The sequence below is a fragment of the Pseudonaja textilis genome, chromosome 5 (assembly GCF_049901715.1).
Source record: "Pseudonaja textilis isolate UNSWEBS1 chromosome 5, rPseTex1.2, whole genome shotgun sequence".
Classification (NCBI taxonomy): Eukaryota; Metazoa; Chordata; class Lepidosauria; order Squamata; family Elapidae; genus Pseudonaja; species Pseudonaja textilis.
The window spans coordinates 50,871,202-50,885,669 of NC_141994.1; the positions used below are offsets into that span (position 1 = coordinate 50,871,202).

The window sequence follows — 14,468 nt, forward strand, 5'->3', positions numbered from 1 at the left end:
TTGAATCCCACCCACTGCCTCATAGTATTTTGCTTTTGAAAATAATAAAGTAAGAAGGTCAATTCTATCTAGGACAAAAATCCCTGAAAATCTAAAAAAGGACAATGTAAATTGCTGAAGAAGGTCTTCAAAATTATGAAATTATTGTTCCATTAATAGAGAAGGTGACTATGCCTGAGAGTGAGCTACTGAGAATTTTCAAGGACAGAAATGTACAATAGAGTTCTCACACATAGCTACCTTGAAAGGCATATATTATTTTGCTGTGCATCATAACTAGCAACTTCTGACTTGTGTCAATTCAAGCAGTGCTGTCTAGTTCTCCTGCTGTTCTTCATTTCATTCTAAGCAATGTCTTCCACTCCAATTGATAAGCGAGCACTGTGCAAGAATGGCTCTTCCCCTCTACACATGGCCTCCAAGGCCATTTATTATATTTACAAGTTCAACAATGGGATGGTGAAAAGTTGGTGGAGTCTTTTTTGATGGGAGTGGGAGGGAAGGAATTCACTGATGGAACATGTGATGATGTATTTTTTTTTTTAATCAAGAGAAATTGACAGTCAGGGTTATTACTCACTCTAACCGAGAATACAGGAAAAATGGTAAAACTATAAAGTTTTCTTTCTTCTTTGTGTTCACTTTTAGGAGTAAAGTAGCAGAAAAAAATCAATCATGTTAAATATGGTCTAGATGGAACACTAGGCCCTCAATGAGGTCAAAACAGAAGAAAAGGTTGAAATCTGAAAATGGATTTTTTAAATTGGCTTCATTTTGTTTCCAGAGCAAAAGTTGAAGGCTACAAGGTGGATTATATGTAAATACCATTTTTAAAAAAATTATAAGGGAGAATGATAGAAAACCCTTCAACTTTTGCACTTATGGATTCTCTGATTGGAATATCTTCCACTTTGCATAAGTATAATCTGTAGGATAACTTTATGGAGTACATCAGGCATAACATGAACCTAGCACTTCTTCGCTACTACTTAAATCAGCTACATCTTTTTTTCCAACTTCTATGCAAGCCTTAAAAAAACATTCCACTCTTTTAAGGTGTCTATATATTAAGGTGACTCTTAAAACAGTGGGACCTGTTACAAGAATACACAGGGGGGCATTAAAAACATGTTTCTTCCTTACTGAATAACAGAAAAAAATGTGCCAATGCTTACTGTTGAGGTATTCCCCATTAGGAGAATGAGTGCACTGAGGGAAACATAGTGAGAGTGATGTTGAATAACACACAACCAGCATACTGATACACTGAATAGTAAAATGTAGGTTTTACTTCCAGTAAATGGGTAAATGAAGTCCAACAAACAGTCCAAATCATACACGGTCAAAGCAGTTAGTATCAGTCCAGGGATAATCCAAAAACGAAGTCAAGTATCCTAAACAAAGTTCAGTAAACAGAGTTTGCTAACAGTTGCAAGACTCACAGCAATCCAAGCAGAACCACAATCAGACAACATGACAAAACAGGAAATGCAAGAAGAGAGAAACCAGGTTTCTGGCTCCATCTTATGGCCATTGGAGAAACCTCAGCCATTTACAATTACAGCATTCTCTTAAAGATACAGCATTAAATTACTATCCTGGTTTATATATTGCCAACCCAACTATTAGGTGACTATCATTCCTAACACTTACATGTAATTTCTTCCAAATAATTTTCAAAGTATACACAGCTCAATAGTCTATGTCCTCACAATATATTTAATTTATACCTAGAGATGATCTGAAGAGTGAGTGGCATTTGGAGAGATGATGATGATGGATGATGACGATGACAATGATCATTGATTCATGAGTGATGTGAAAACATTGGCCTTATCATGAAAACATTGGCTTGTTCATTAGAAAAAGAACAAAAGGAGGACGTATGGCTTCTCTAACTAACTAAAGAGTCTATTTATTTGATTATGAAGAGACTTGGAATTGAAAATATGGTGCCGTAGCTAATTTTTATCAGAGCATCTTCTCACCTTTTATTACAAGAATTAGTTTAGATGGGAGAATGGTTCTAATTGGATACATACAAATAGCTCAGGCTAGAGCCTTCTGCCACAGAAGCATCGCATTTAGCTTCCTGCTGATATCTATTGGGGCACTGAAGAAATGGAGCAGCAGGACGCTGGAATGTTTAAAAGCACCATTTAATTTCTTTTAGACCAAAGCCTTTCAGACAAAAGCTGCCTTACCTAGGCACCAATCACAGACACTTAATTACTGAAGTGGATGGCTGCAATGAAGAGTAGAAGAAAAACTTCTGGCATGAAAAACAGGAAAGCTTTACACACACACAAAAACAAGTGATTAAAAATATCTTACAACAAAAGTGAATGATAAAAATTGGAGTGGGTGAGCATGTATTATAAAACTCAGTGTGTGTTTGTGTGTGTGTGTGTGTGTGTGTGTGTGTGTGTGAGAGAGAGAGAGAGAGAGAGAGAGAGAGAGAGATCCCTCTCATGAAAAATCTATTCAACGTTAACTGTGTTTTGAGAGGTTTCTTGCTGAGCTGCCAGTGTAATGAAAGCAAATGAAGCATGGAAGAAAATAATGTAGGAGTCCAAAAAGAGATTGAATGCATTGCAAGCAAAGATTTGATGGTAACTGATATGGAGAAGCTTTATTCAGTTCTGAAGAGATTACAGCAACATGGCTGAAAATAACTTAGTTAACCTTTGTGCATTAGCTGACTGTAGGGTTTACTTCTTGCAGGTTTCAGTTCCAGGTTTAACACTTGCCACTTTTTTAAGAAAGGAACTATTGTTATTATCCCAGCCATATACTATCCTAAGCATATTTCCTAAAGATCTAGATTTCTGAAGTTCAGAATTCTACTTCATATATTATACTGTCAGGAGACTACTTAATATCTGTTATTGTCTATACCCAACATGAATAATTTAAACATAACATTAAATATAAAGAAAATGAAACTAATGACAACCGGTAGAACATCAGAAGAAAAATTCTGCACTGCAGCTGTAGAGGACCAACTCCCATGGGAAAGGCACACGCAAACAGACTAACAATGGGATTACCCAATGCATCCTATTCAGGGGTGGAATTCAATTTTTTTAACAACTGGTTCTCTGGGCGTAGCTTGGTGGGTGGGTGTGGCTTGGTGGTCATGTGACTGGGTGGGTGTGGCCAGCTCAACATCACTCATGTCAAGGGGTGCTTCTCCTCGCCTGGGGATGCTGCAGCGGTCATAAGTGTGAAAAATGGTTATAAGTCACTTTTTTCAGTGCCATTGTAACTTTAAATGGTCACTAAATGAACTGTTGTAAGTCAAGGACTACCTGAACAAAAATACAAAAAGCTTCTTTGCTTGCAAAAAGCTGCCCCAAATATCAATCATTAGATTAAAAATACCTGCAGGCCAGAGTTACAAATCAGGCAGGGTGCCAGTGCACCTTGAGGAATGAAAATAGTTAAAATGCAGTGATAACTATCAAGCAGCCAACTCTTGCTCATAAAGTGAAACCCTTTAGCAGAGAGCTCATTTAAGCTCTCCAGAAAAAGCACATCCAGGAAAAGCAATCCTTAGATCCATTTGCACCATTAAAAAATACCAGTTGGTCTCACTCACTTTGCAAGATATCCTAAGGAAATCACCCAGATTTAAGGAATGGTCACATGCCAGCCCGCCCATCCCCAGAAAGGCAGTAAAAAAATAAGTGCCAAGCTTGCATCCTGCTTCTTGGAAGTATACCCCAAAAGGACAGTGCCAGATACCACTAAAGCAGTGAAGGAACACCCCCTCCCCAGATAGAAAAAGAAACAATGAGGCAGGACAAAATTCAAACACAGTACAAATAATTAAATCATAACAGTAGCTGTTGCTTGTTGAAGCTGAATAGGGAAAATCATCCCATCAAGAAACACAGGATTAAACATCAACAAGCACAGAATTAACCTTCACTAAAAACCAGTTTTAGACCAAAATTCAGAAAGGGTATGTAAACTCATGTTTGAATGTCAATCTTTCTAGCTAACCTAGAAGTCTTGCTGAATGTCACTCATCTTGGTTCCCTGTCACTAAAAGCTATGCTTCATTATTCAATTATTTCTTCAAAGTGCTGATTGTCCAGGGAAGTATTTTCTCCCCACAGCAGTGTAAAAATCTTAAAACAACCCTTCCACTTTAAGAAAGCCAAGCCTCAGAAGCTCCGGAGACAGGAAGTCTAGGCGTACTGGCAAGAATGTAATAAGGATGTAATAAGAATGTAATAAGGGAAAAAGCAAAACAAAGGGAGATTGCTTCTAATTCGGTTCTCCAAACTGCTTAGAAAGTTAACGAGGGGTTCTATAGACCAGGCAGAATGGGTAGAATCCCACCCCTGATCCTATTGCCAATTGTTGCTATTACAACACAACATAGCATTGAGATATTGAGGAGAAGAAATTTTGATTAAGCAGTGGGAAGTGTGCTGCCCCAGCAGTCAAATACAGGTAATCCTTGATTTACAATAGTTCATTTAGTGACTGTTCAATGTTAGAACAGCACTGAAAAAAGTTACTTATGACCATTTTTCATATTTATGACAATTCCTATGTCCTAAGGTTGTGTGATCACCTTTTGCAACCTTCTGACAAGCAAGGTTCACTTAACAACCATATTATTAACTTATCAATTGCAATTATTCACTTAACAACTGTGGCAGGAAAGGTCGTAAAATGGTGCAAAATTCATGTAACAAATGTCTCACTTAACAACTGAAGTTTTGGCTTGATTCTGGTTGTAAGTCGAGGACTACCTATACATCCCCCAAAGAAATAATAGCCTGTCCAATCCTGTCATTTATCAGGAATTTTAAATCATCATAGTGATGGTCCTTGAGAGGAAAAAAAGATTAAAAATACACAGCTTGAAGTTTTTTTGTTAAGACAAACTGAATGATACAAGGATCTGCAAACTGTACGATCTCTAGAACAGGGGTCTCCAACCTTGGCAACTTTAAGACTTTGGACTTCAACTCCCAGAATTCTTCAGAAGGGTCACAAGTCTTAAAGTTTCCAAGGTTGGAGACCCCTGCTCTAGAACATTTAATTAAGCATGATGTTATCATCATTCCAGAGAGGAAAAAAGCAAAGGCTTCCAGTGATTAGGCCAGATATTTCAGCCATGAGATCTGTACTTCAAAAGGAGTCATAAAACCATCTGGAAAGTGAATGCACCCTCTTGTATTGTGGATTTAATTTTGCCTGGTAGGTTTATCTTGTTTGGGAAACTTTCCTTCTGGACTCACTGACCATTGCTTTATGGGCTAGCATTGGCCTGCTTTTGGCTGGACTTAATTGGAACAATTGTGGGTTTTTAGTGAAGGGAATTGCTAGGGAATAATAAACCCATTAACTCACCACTATGAGTGAGTGAATGGGACAGCACATAGGTTGTCCAAGAAGTGTTAATACTGTTTATAATGCCTTGGTAAGACCACATTTGGAATATTGTATCCAGTTTTGGTTGCCACAATATAAAAAGATGTTGAGACTCTAGAAAGAGCTCAGAGAAGAGCAACAAAGATGATTAGGGGACTGGAGGCTAAAACATATAAAGAAGAATTGCAGGAATTGGGTATGTCTAGTTTAATGAAAACAAGGAGTAGGAGTGATATGATAGCAGTGTTTCAATATCCTTGGGGCTGCCACAAAGAAGATGGAGCCAGCCTATTCTCCAAAGTACCTGAAAGCAGCACAAGAAGCAATGGATGGAAACTAATCAAGGAGGGAAACAGGCTACAACTAGAAATTTCCTGACAACGAGGACCACTAATCAGTGGAACGGCTTTCCTTCAGAAGTTGTGGGTGATCCATCATTGGAGGTTTTTAAAAAGAGATTGGACTGCCATTTGTCTGGAATGGTGTAGGATCTTCTGCTTAAGCCGAGGGTTGGACTAGAAGACCTCCAAGGTCCCTTCCAACTCTGTTATTCTTCTATAGGAAGAATAATCCAGTATGCCTATATCTCATGAAGAGAGGGAACTTTGAACAAGAAGAAACGGGGGGCGGGGGGGGGAGGTGCAAGAAAAAAACTGTGATAAGAATTTTGTTAAAAATATTAGCCAAGAAATAGCCATGGTTGAAATATGACTCTTTTTAGGTGATTACAAACTTGTGAGGATCCAAATATAACTGAATACAAGCCAAGCATGTGACCTTTTCAGATTTGTGGTCTGGCAATGAAATAAGGAAAGGAAACACATGTAATAATAATTAAACAGAATGACATTTCATTTCTTTTTGACAACCATTACTGATTATTTCAGTTAGTTTTAATAATCCATATAATCTGTAAGTGTCGTTATTCATGCAGTGAAGACAAATGTCAGAGCAACGTAACATATTTTTCATTTTACCTCTCTTCTGGGTCAGTTGTTCAGGATAAAACATATGTGTTTACTTACTTCTCTTTTTAGAAACTAGAGCTAAGACAAAAATCGGCCTGCCCTACTTTCATTGGGTTTGCACCCAATGGCGATTGGGACAATTAATTCTAATAATTCTTGGTGGTTGTGCAATAATAAGGAAAAATGATTTCAGCTATAGCTTTCTCTGGTAAAATGAGACTATTCTGAATTTAGTAAAGAGTTATAGTAAGATAAAGGATCAGTGTCAGAATGAACAATTTTCATTATGGTTTTATTATCAACCAAACAATGGTTTTCTTGCCATTCAAAGCAACAATTGTGGGTGGATACATTTTCTTTTCACTTACATCAATGATTTTCAGACTTGGACACCTTAAGATGTGTGGACTTCAACTCCTAGATTTTCCCAGCCAGCATCCAAAGGGCAAAGCACCTAAAGTATTAGTGAACCATAATTGTTAATTTAATTCCTCTTAATTTTAAGAGGAAAATTATTGAATACTGTACATCAAGTTTTTTTAAAAATAAAACAATAATTAAATCTCAGCATTATTCATTATATTTGGGAGTACAGCCAGATTCAAAGGTCAAGCCCTGTACAGCATTTGGTCTGTAAAAAAAAAAAAGTGGCAGTTCTTGTTTAGCAATCACAATTGGAACCAGCAAATGGATCATGAAGAAAAGTGATTAAGTGAAATGGTCACTGTGCTTATCTTACTTAAGCTTCCCTTTGTTTTACAGATTTGTGAAGGTCATAAGTGTAAGGATTGGTCATAAAATCACTTTTCCATCATTGCGGTAACTATGAATAGTCACTAAACAAGACATCACTAAAGGAAGACTGGAATACATGTGTGTCAAAAAGTTCAAGATGTAGTCATCGCTGTGATTTTAACCACAATGTAAAAATCTGGACCATCCAATTTACATAGGGAACCATAGTCCTCATCTGAGGAAAGCTGGTAATTACGATACTTGCAAATGTTTCTGATTTTAAGTTTATTACCCCACCTCCCCTGCACTACAAAAAGGTTAGACAGAAGAGAATAAAAACCTGCTCTGTTTCCATTGATTCCTAGTGAATCTAACAAGATGCTCATTTTAAAAGTACATTTCCTAGGAGAAATTAGCCTTTCCTTCTGGTGAATCCAGTATCTCTGTGCACTTAAATGCTTAGCTCCTGAAATTCTGCTTGCCATATATGCACAAAAGGTATATAAAAATGGCAATTCTAATAAATTAAAGTGACCATAGAATATGCAAAGACTCTATAATTTATTCCATATGATCTCCCCAGTATTTCTCACATTATGAAGATGCCAATCTCCTCAATATTTTTAGTAGCTTCTTTCTATCGAAAACAAAAACAAATAGGAAATTAAGTTTGGTTGAAAACTTTAAAACAATCTCTCTAAGGGAAAAAAGAATAGGTAAAAACCGAGATATTGAGAGTGGGAAGATGGTGTTGAGAAAGGGGCTTTGGAGACAGAATGACATTTTCTTTGGTAAATGTAGCATTTGACTTCCAGTAATGGTGACATTTTAGCTTGGTGCAGACTGAGGAAAATGTTAATAATCGATTGAGAAATGGCTTCAAGGTTTGGTTCAAACTGCTTCAGCATCTACATATGCAGTAAGATGCAGAGGGAAAAATATAAGTAATATAGCTGAATTCACTCTAGGCAAAATTATTTCAAAGAAAGATTAAAGACTGATAGCCAGATGCAAAATGCAGGGGAAGGGGATTCTTCAGCAATTCAGTAAAGAATAATAGTAGACCTTTTAAGATAGAGAAGTAAGGCACACACTCATAAAAATGTAAAGGCTGTTATACATATTCCAACTTTAAAGTGTACATTGAAAATTTTCTGTAGGCCTGCATAATAATGTGAATGACAAGCATGCCTTCTAATGTGATAGAGAGCTTGCAAAAGGCTGCAACAAAATGCATATTTCACAGTAATATAGATGTGAAGGTCTAGCAGAAGAATTCAAATTATTGCTGATTCACCCCAACTAAGATAAAATCCAGAACTATAGATTAGACTGGGAAGTTGAAAAAAATATCCAGAGAAGAGCAATGCTAAATACTTTATTGCTGTTGACAGGAAAGCTTCATGGAAGTAGAGTTGAATTTGACTCAAAGGAGACATTTAGCATTGTTTGATGCCTATAGCTAATGCAGCATCTAAACCAATCTTGCTTGCCTGATCTTAAAAAAATGAAGAAAGTTGAATTCCATAATTGGATAGGAAACTACTAGAGTTCTAGTTAAAAGTAAAAAACAAACAAACACCTGAAAGGCAATATATTTAGGCATTGCTGCCACAAAACTACACATCTATGCAGTTATTATGAGTTAACCTTGATCTGAGCATCTTTTTTCTTTTTGTAGGAAAATATAAAGTATTTTATATTAGGGCCCAAAGATAAAAGGTACTGTGCTTTTGGCTAAATTTCAGATAGCCATGGAATTTAATGGCAGAATTTCAGCCACAAAAAATAGAGCCTTTGTTCAACAAAGAATGCTTGGAACAAAACTGCTTTATCTGCAGGAATATGATATGTATTCTTATTGCATATAATATGATTACTTATTGCAGTTTGTATGCTTCTTAATCCAACAAGATTCAAAGAGGTTTTGAATTAAAGTAGTTCCAGGGTAGTCTTTTTCAGTGACTACTTTACTCTATCATTAAAATACATTACTGAGTAACAGCTGATACCTAATATGCTTGTACTTATTCTGTTGCTTTTCCAGTTTAGAATATCACACTGCCAAAAGTCATGTTACCTGAAAATATTTTCATTTTTATCCTACCCAGCCTATATCTCTAATACCCCTGCTTCAGAGGTGGTATTCAGCAGGTTCTGACCAGTTCTGGAGAACTGGTAGTGGAAATTTTGAGTACTTCGGAGAAACAGAAAATACCACCTCTGACTGGCCCTGCCCCCATCTAGTCTCTGCCTCCTGAGTCCCAGCTGATTGGCTGCGTCTTCTTTTGTTGCCCTGCCTAGGAGAATGGAACTGGAAAGCAGGTTAGTGGGGTGGGGAGGGAATGGGATTTTCAAGTATCCTTCCCTTGCCATGCCCACCAAGCCACATCACACCCACCAAGCTATGCCTATAGAACCGGTAGCAAAAAAATTTGAAACCCACCACTATCCTGTTTTCTATTTTTTCCCCACAGCAACTACTGTGGGGTTTGGGCAGAGAGAGAGTGACAGGCTCAAAGTCATCCAGCTGACATTCTTATTGTAAGTTATTATCCTGAACTGCAATTTTTAAAGGATCAGTTTAACTTGTGGGAGTTTACAAAAGTAATGGCAAAAAGGAATAATGTGTTTTGTGTGGAAGCAGGTAAGATTGTAGATCTTTTCAACTGTGATTTAGGAGCGTTGTTTAGCTAAAGGATTAAGGTTGTGTTTTTTTTAAAAAAAATTTCCCTGAGCACAAATAGGGGTACAATTAAGTGTAAACTGCTTTTTTGGTGAACCCCACTATATTTTACATTCTAAAACCTCTAATGAAGTTTGAGCAATCTGTAACCAACTAGGAAAAGGAAAAGGATCTGGATCATAATGAATTACGGGCACACAATAAAGGTATCAACAGAGCACAGCAGAAAATTCCATCTTATGGATCATCAGGAATGAGATGGAAAATACAAAGAACAACAAATCTATAGATGCATCTAGCATTCTAGTCATCACATCTGAAAAAAAAGTATAACTAGAAAACAGGAGAAGAGGATACCTGACTTATGAGAAAAGTCTAGAAAAATTGGGACTGAGAGGAGACAAAAGCCTTCACGACACAGAGATTTTACAGGAATGCCTTTTTCTCTCTTTTGACCAATGAAGTTATCCAATAAAGCTGATATGAAAGAGATTTAGAACAGGTAAAAACAAGTAATTCTTAACACAGAAAGTAATGAACCTTTGGAATTCATTACCCATGAGAATGATGGTAATAATGAGCTCAGATAGTTTTAAAAAGGAAATTCAATAAATTCATGGAGGATAGGCCTATCAAGAGATATTAGCCTTGGTTTCTCAATAACTTGTTTGAGCTTGAGGAAGCATGCTTCTACATACCAGTTGCAAAGGAATAATAACTGGCAAGGGGCAAGTTCCTAGTGTCTTCTTGTTAGCACCCAGAAGGCTACTTTGAGAAATCAAATGCTGGATTAAGTTAGGACTGTTCAAATACCTATGACAATGGATGTTATTAATAATTAAATATTACAAATACTAACATTTTTGGTTTGTTTTTGGAAAAGATGAAAAATGTATGAAGAATAGAAACTTAAACGAATAATTGCATAAAATTGCCCATGAGTACTTCTTAATGAATATGGATGTTTTTCGTCCCTTGGACATTCTTCAACTATGTAATCTCCCAGAAATCCCCAGCCAGCCTGGCCATTGCTGAAAATTCTGGGCCCTGAAAGCTATATATCAGGAAGGATCCCTTAGGGAAGATAAGAGGATGGTGCATATCTCACACATTTCTTCCACTTTTAGACTCTAATTGCATTCAACAATTTCAAAGCATGTGAGGAGGAGCTATTACATTAAATTACCTAATTTAAATAACAGAAAAACACATTAAAATTTAAAACACTTCATTTTCAAAACATTTGAAGAGATTTTAAAATGGGCTTGAAATGGGCTTCTCCAACTGACATAATATTGTCAGTTTCTAAAATATTGGAATGTGGAATTATATCATAACCACATAATGCATCTGCTGGGAAAGAAATTTTTTTTCTGTTTCCCATTTTCATCTGTATCTGTAAACAAAGCACAGTTTGCATGAAGGTAATTCACAATGTTGCCTTAACAGTGCAAGCTTTTATATAGAAATTGTGTGTTTGAGAGCTCGGGTTTACTTTCATAATAAAATTGGCATTTCATAGCTTGTTTAACCAGCAGTGTAGATAAATGCTTTGTGCACATGAACTAGCACAGCAGATTCAAGTACAACTTCAGTTCTGAAGATTAGTACAGACTTTCCATTTTAGTAGCTGCTACAATGTTTATACATCATCTCTAGACTTAAAGCACATGTGCACTGTAACTGCTTCCCTACATGTGCCTGTTAGCTATGGGCTCTTCCATAGACTAATAACTTGTGCAATTTCCAGATGACATGAAGTGGTTTAAACTTGCAGATTTCAAACTGGCCCATAATGAGAAGATACACTGTCAGACTTCATCTCCTCCTGTTTTCTACTCCTTCATATTTAATCATGTGGAAACTAAGCACGCTTTGCTTAGAATAATATAAAGGAAGTTCATGATGGCGCTCCTGAAATTCCTAGAGAGGTGTCAGCTGAAGAATTGGACTGCCATTTGTCAGAAATAATGTAGGGTCTCCCGCTTGGGTGGCGAGTTGGACTAGATGACCTACAAGGTCCCTTCAGCTCTGATTATCTGTTATCTGTTATCTGCCTTACAATTAATAGCAATGTCAACATCGATTCTCTATTTTCCCAGAAATAAGGAAGAATGGACTTAAACTTCAGGAAGAATATAACCATGGAACCAATTGTCTAGCAAGGTGGTCGACATTAAAAAAAAAGCTGTACAGCCATATATTGGAGAAGTATTTTAATATATCTGTTTTTCTAAATTATCTGCTAGATAGTTGCTTCATTTTGTAGGGTTCCCATATTACTTAATGAAAAACTATGTCTTTTGTCCTTATTAGAATCTATATAATTGATATTTTTCCCATTAATACTACTTCAATAACATTTCTTCCACAAACCTATCAGATGTTCCTTAGGGATCCCCCCCACACACACACAATTTACAAGGCAACAAATTAATATGTTTAAAGGGTGTGACATTAGGACACAACATTTTAAAGAAAAGATATTCTTAAACGCAATTTGTTCAAATTTCGTCTAGAAAAATTGTCCTTAACAATAAAAAGACACATACACTAAAAGCTTCCAATTTTTGCCCTACTTTAAAACAGAGAAGGGGGAGGGAGGGGAGAGAGAGAGAGAGAGAGAGAGTGAGAGAGAGAACCTGCATAAAAACAAAGTGTTCTTATTAAGTGTATAATATATCTATCTATTAAAATGTAAAAGGAAAAGAAAAGTAGGAAAGCAATCTGAAAAATTTTATGGTACCATTTTGTTATCTGAAAAATAAACTTTACTTTAAAATGTTATATGTCATAGTCCTAATGTATCAAAAAGCAAGCTCAAAATTTCCATAGAAGCCATAAAAACATTAACAATTATGCTGGAATATGAATTCAATATACTTCAAGTATTTTTTAAAACAATCAACTTGAAAGTCATGCAAAGGGATAAGAATGTTCATATGTTTCATAAACTAGAACAAATTTCCTACCTTTATACCTGTCCAAAAGTGGCTTAGAACTGAATGTTTTAGCCACTTCAGATTGGCTATTGCAGGTCACCATATTGTAGAGGTAAGCCTCAGTAGATGGGTTTTTTAAGATTGCTTCTATAGAAAAAGACAAAATAGGCTTCTCCTTCTTGTCACATTCCTTGGAGCAGCTCATCTTCATTCTACAATAGTAAACAAAATATTCTTGGTATAGGTTATATTCTTTTGGTTGTTTATTTTATGTAAGGAAAAGGCAAGTAGAAGTTGATTTTCTCTCCTTTCTGAGTTCTATTCTTACATTCAAAGGACCAAATAAGAAGAAAAATGCCCATTTCCCTCTTGGAAATTCTCCACAAAATTTAGAAATCTTAATTCATGATCATTTTATTCTGAATTGAAATGTGTTCATCCTCACCTATACTAAAATGTACCTCCTCTTTACAATTTAAAAAGTTTTAAGGATCTTCATATATTCATTTTCTCATCTTAGTCCCAATAGAAGTGTCTTTCTTTGGACACACTTCTAGGTTTTTTTAAAGCTATTCTTTCTAAAATATTAGGAGTGATGGATGGCAACCATAATACAATCAAGGACAACTGAAGGGGAAAAAAATCTTGCTTTTCCCTTAAAGGACAGATCTGTTTAGGAAGTATCCCAACAGATAATCATAATGTTAGAGGTCTATTAGAACTAACTTTTCCTCCTATTCCTTTTAAATGCTCTTCTTACTTTAAATTTAGTTATGGATATATTTTTTTATAAACCTTTTTTTTAAAGTAGAAATTCTCCAGAATTTTTTCTTACCTTCAGAGGTTACCTTTTTAACTCCCTTTCCCTTGCTGCTACTCGCTGCTTTATCCTGTGATTGTACTAAAAGACAATTTCTTATTGGCCCAATTACCTGACCACTGGTGAGTTGATATTCATTCCATCATATCAATCGTTGTAAAGCTCTGGCTGAAATTACTGTGTAACCAGAAGGCAATAAAACACACCTGATAAGATGAAAGACGGTTGGCTTTTTCCAAGGACTATGAAGTTATTGTGCAGGAAAAGAAATAAATATATCATTATCCAAGTATAATAGAATGTTGTAAAATGCTTTTATGTTTACTCCAAACAGTTTCCAATGCATTCAGTGGACCTTATTTATAGATAAATATGCACAAGATTTCAACCAGACAATGTAATCTTATACTTGTCAGTTCACTGGATCAAAAGAAGCTGCCTTGTTCTGAGTTTCAACCTTGGTTTAACTTCTTAGCCTTTCTGCTAAGTAATGGACTATTATCCATCAAATATTGCTTCCCATAGATACTGGGAATTATAGCTCAGCAATATTTGGCTGGCTGCAAACTTTCTATCTCCGGTCTGTAAAAACTAGAAGAATAGGACTTGCACAATTCTATGTGGAAATGCCAAACACTAGGTTTTTGGAAACAGAAATATACTTTGCCATGTGTTCCTTCCTGAAGCCTGCAATCCTATAAACTACCTAAGTCTAAGCTTGTCTTTACCATGTAGTACTAAAACTCTTGCTGAGAGTCTATGGAGATTTTCAGTCATCCAAGTCATGGTTGTCCCAAAGGTGCTTTTTCAGTTGCCTGAAAAGACCAGCCTCTCCGCCCTTCAAAAAATAAGTATAGACCAGTGGTGGGATTCAATTTCTTTTACTACCAGTTCTGTGGGCATGGCTTGGTGGGCCTAGATGG

At 36.2% G+C, this 14,468-nt stretch overlaps 1 protein-coding gene across 1 annotated transcript in view; it reads right to left on the reverse strand.

The window, feature by feature from the left end:
* The window catches only part of ISX (intestine specific homeobox), a 31,123-nt gene extending 18,187 nt beyond the window's left edge, over positions 1–12,936 (reverse strand). Inside the window, exon 1 of the mRNA XM_087935493.1 lies at positions 12,756–12,936. Coding sequence (XP_087791619.1) covers positions 12,756–12,936 — 181 coding nt within the window. The remainder of the gene's footprint in view (positions 1–12,755) is intronic.
* Between the last annotated feature and the right edge of the window lie 1,532 nt (positions 12,937–14,468).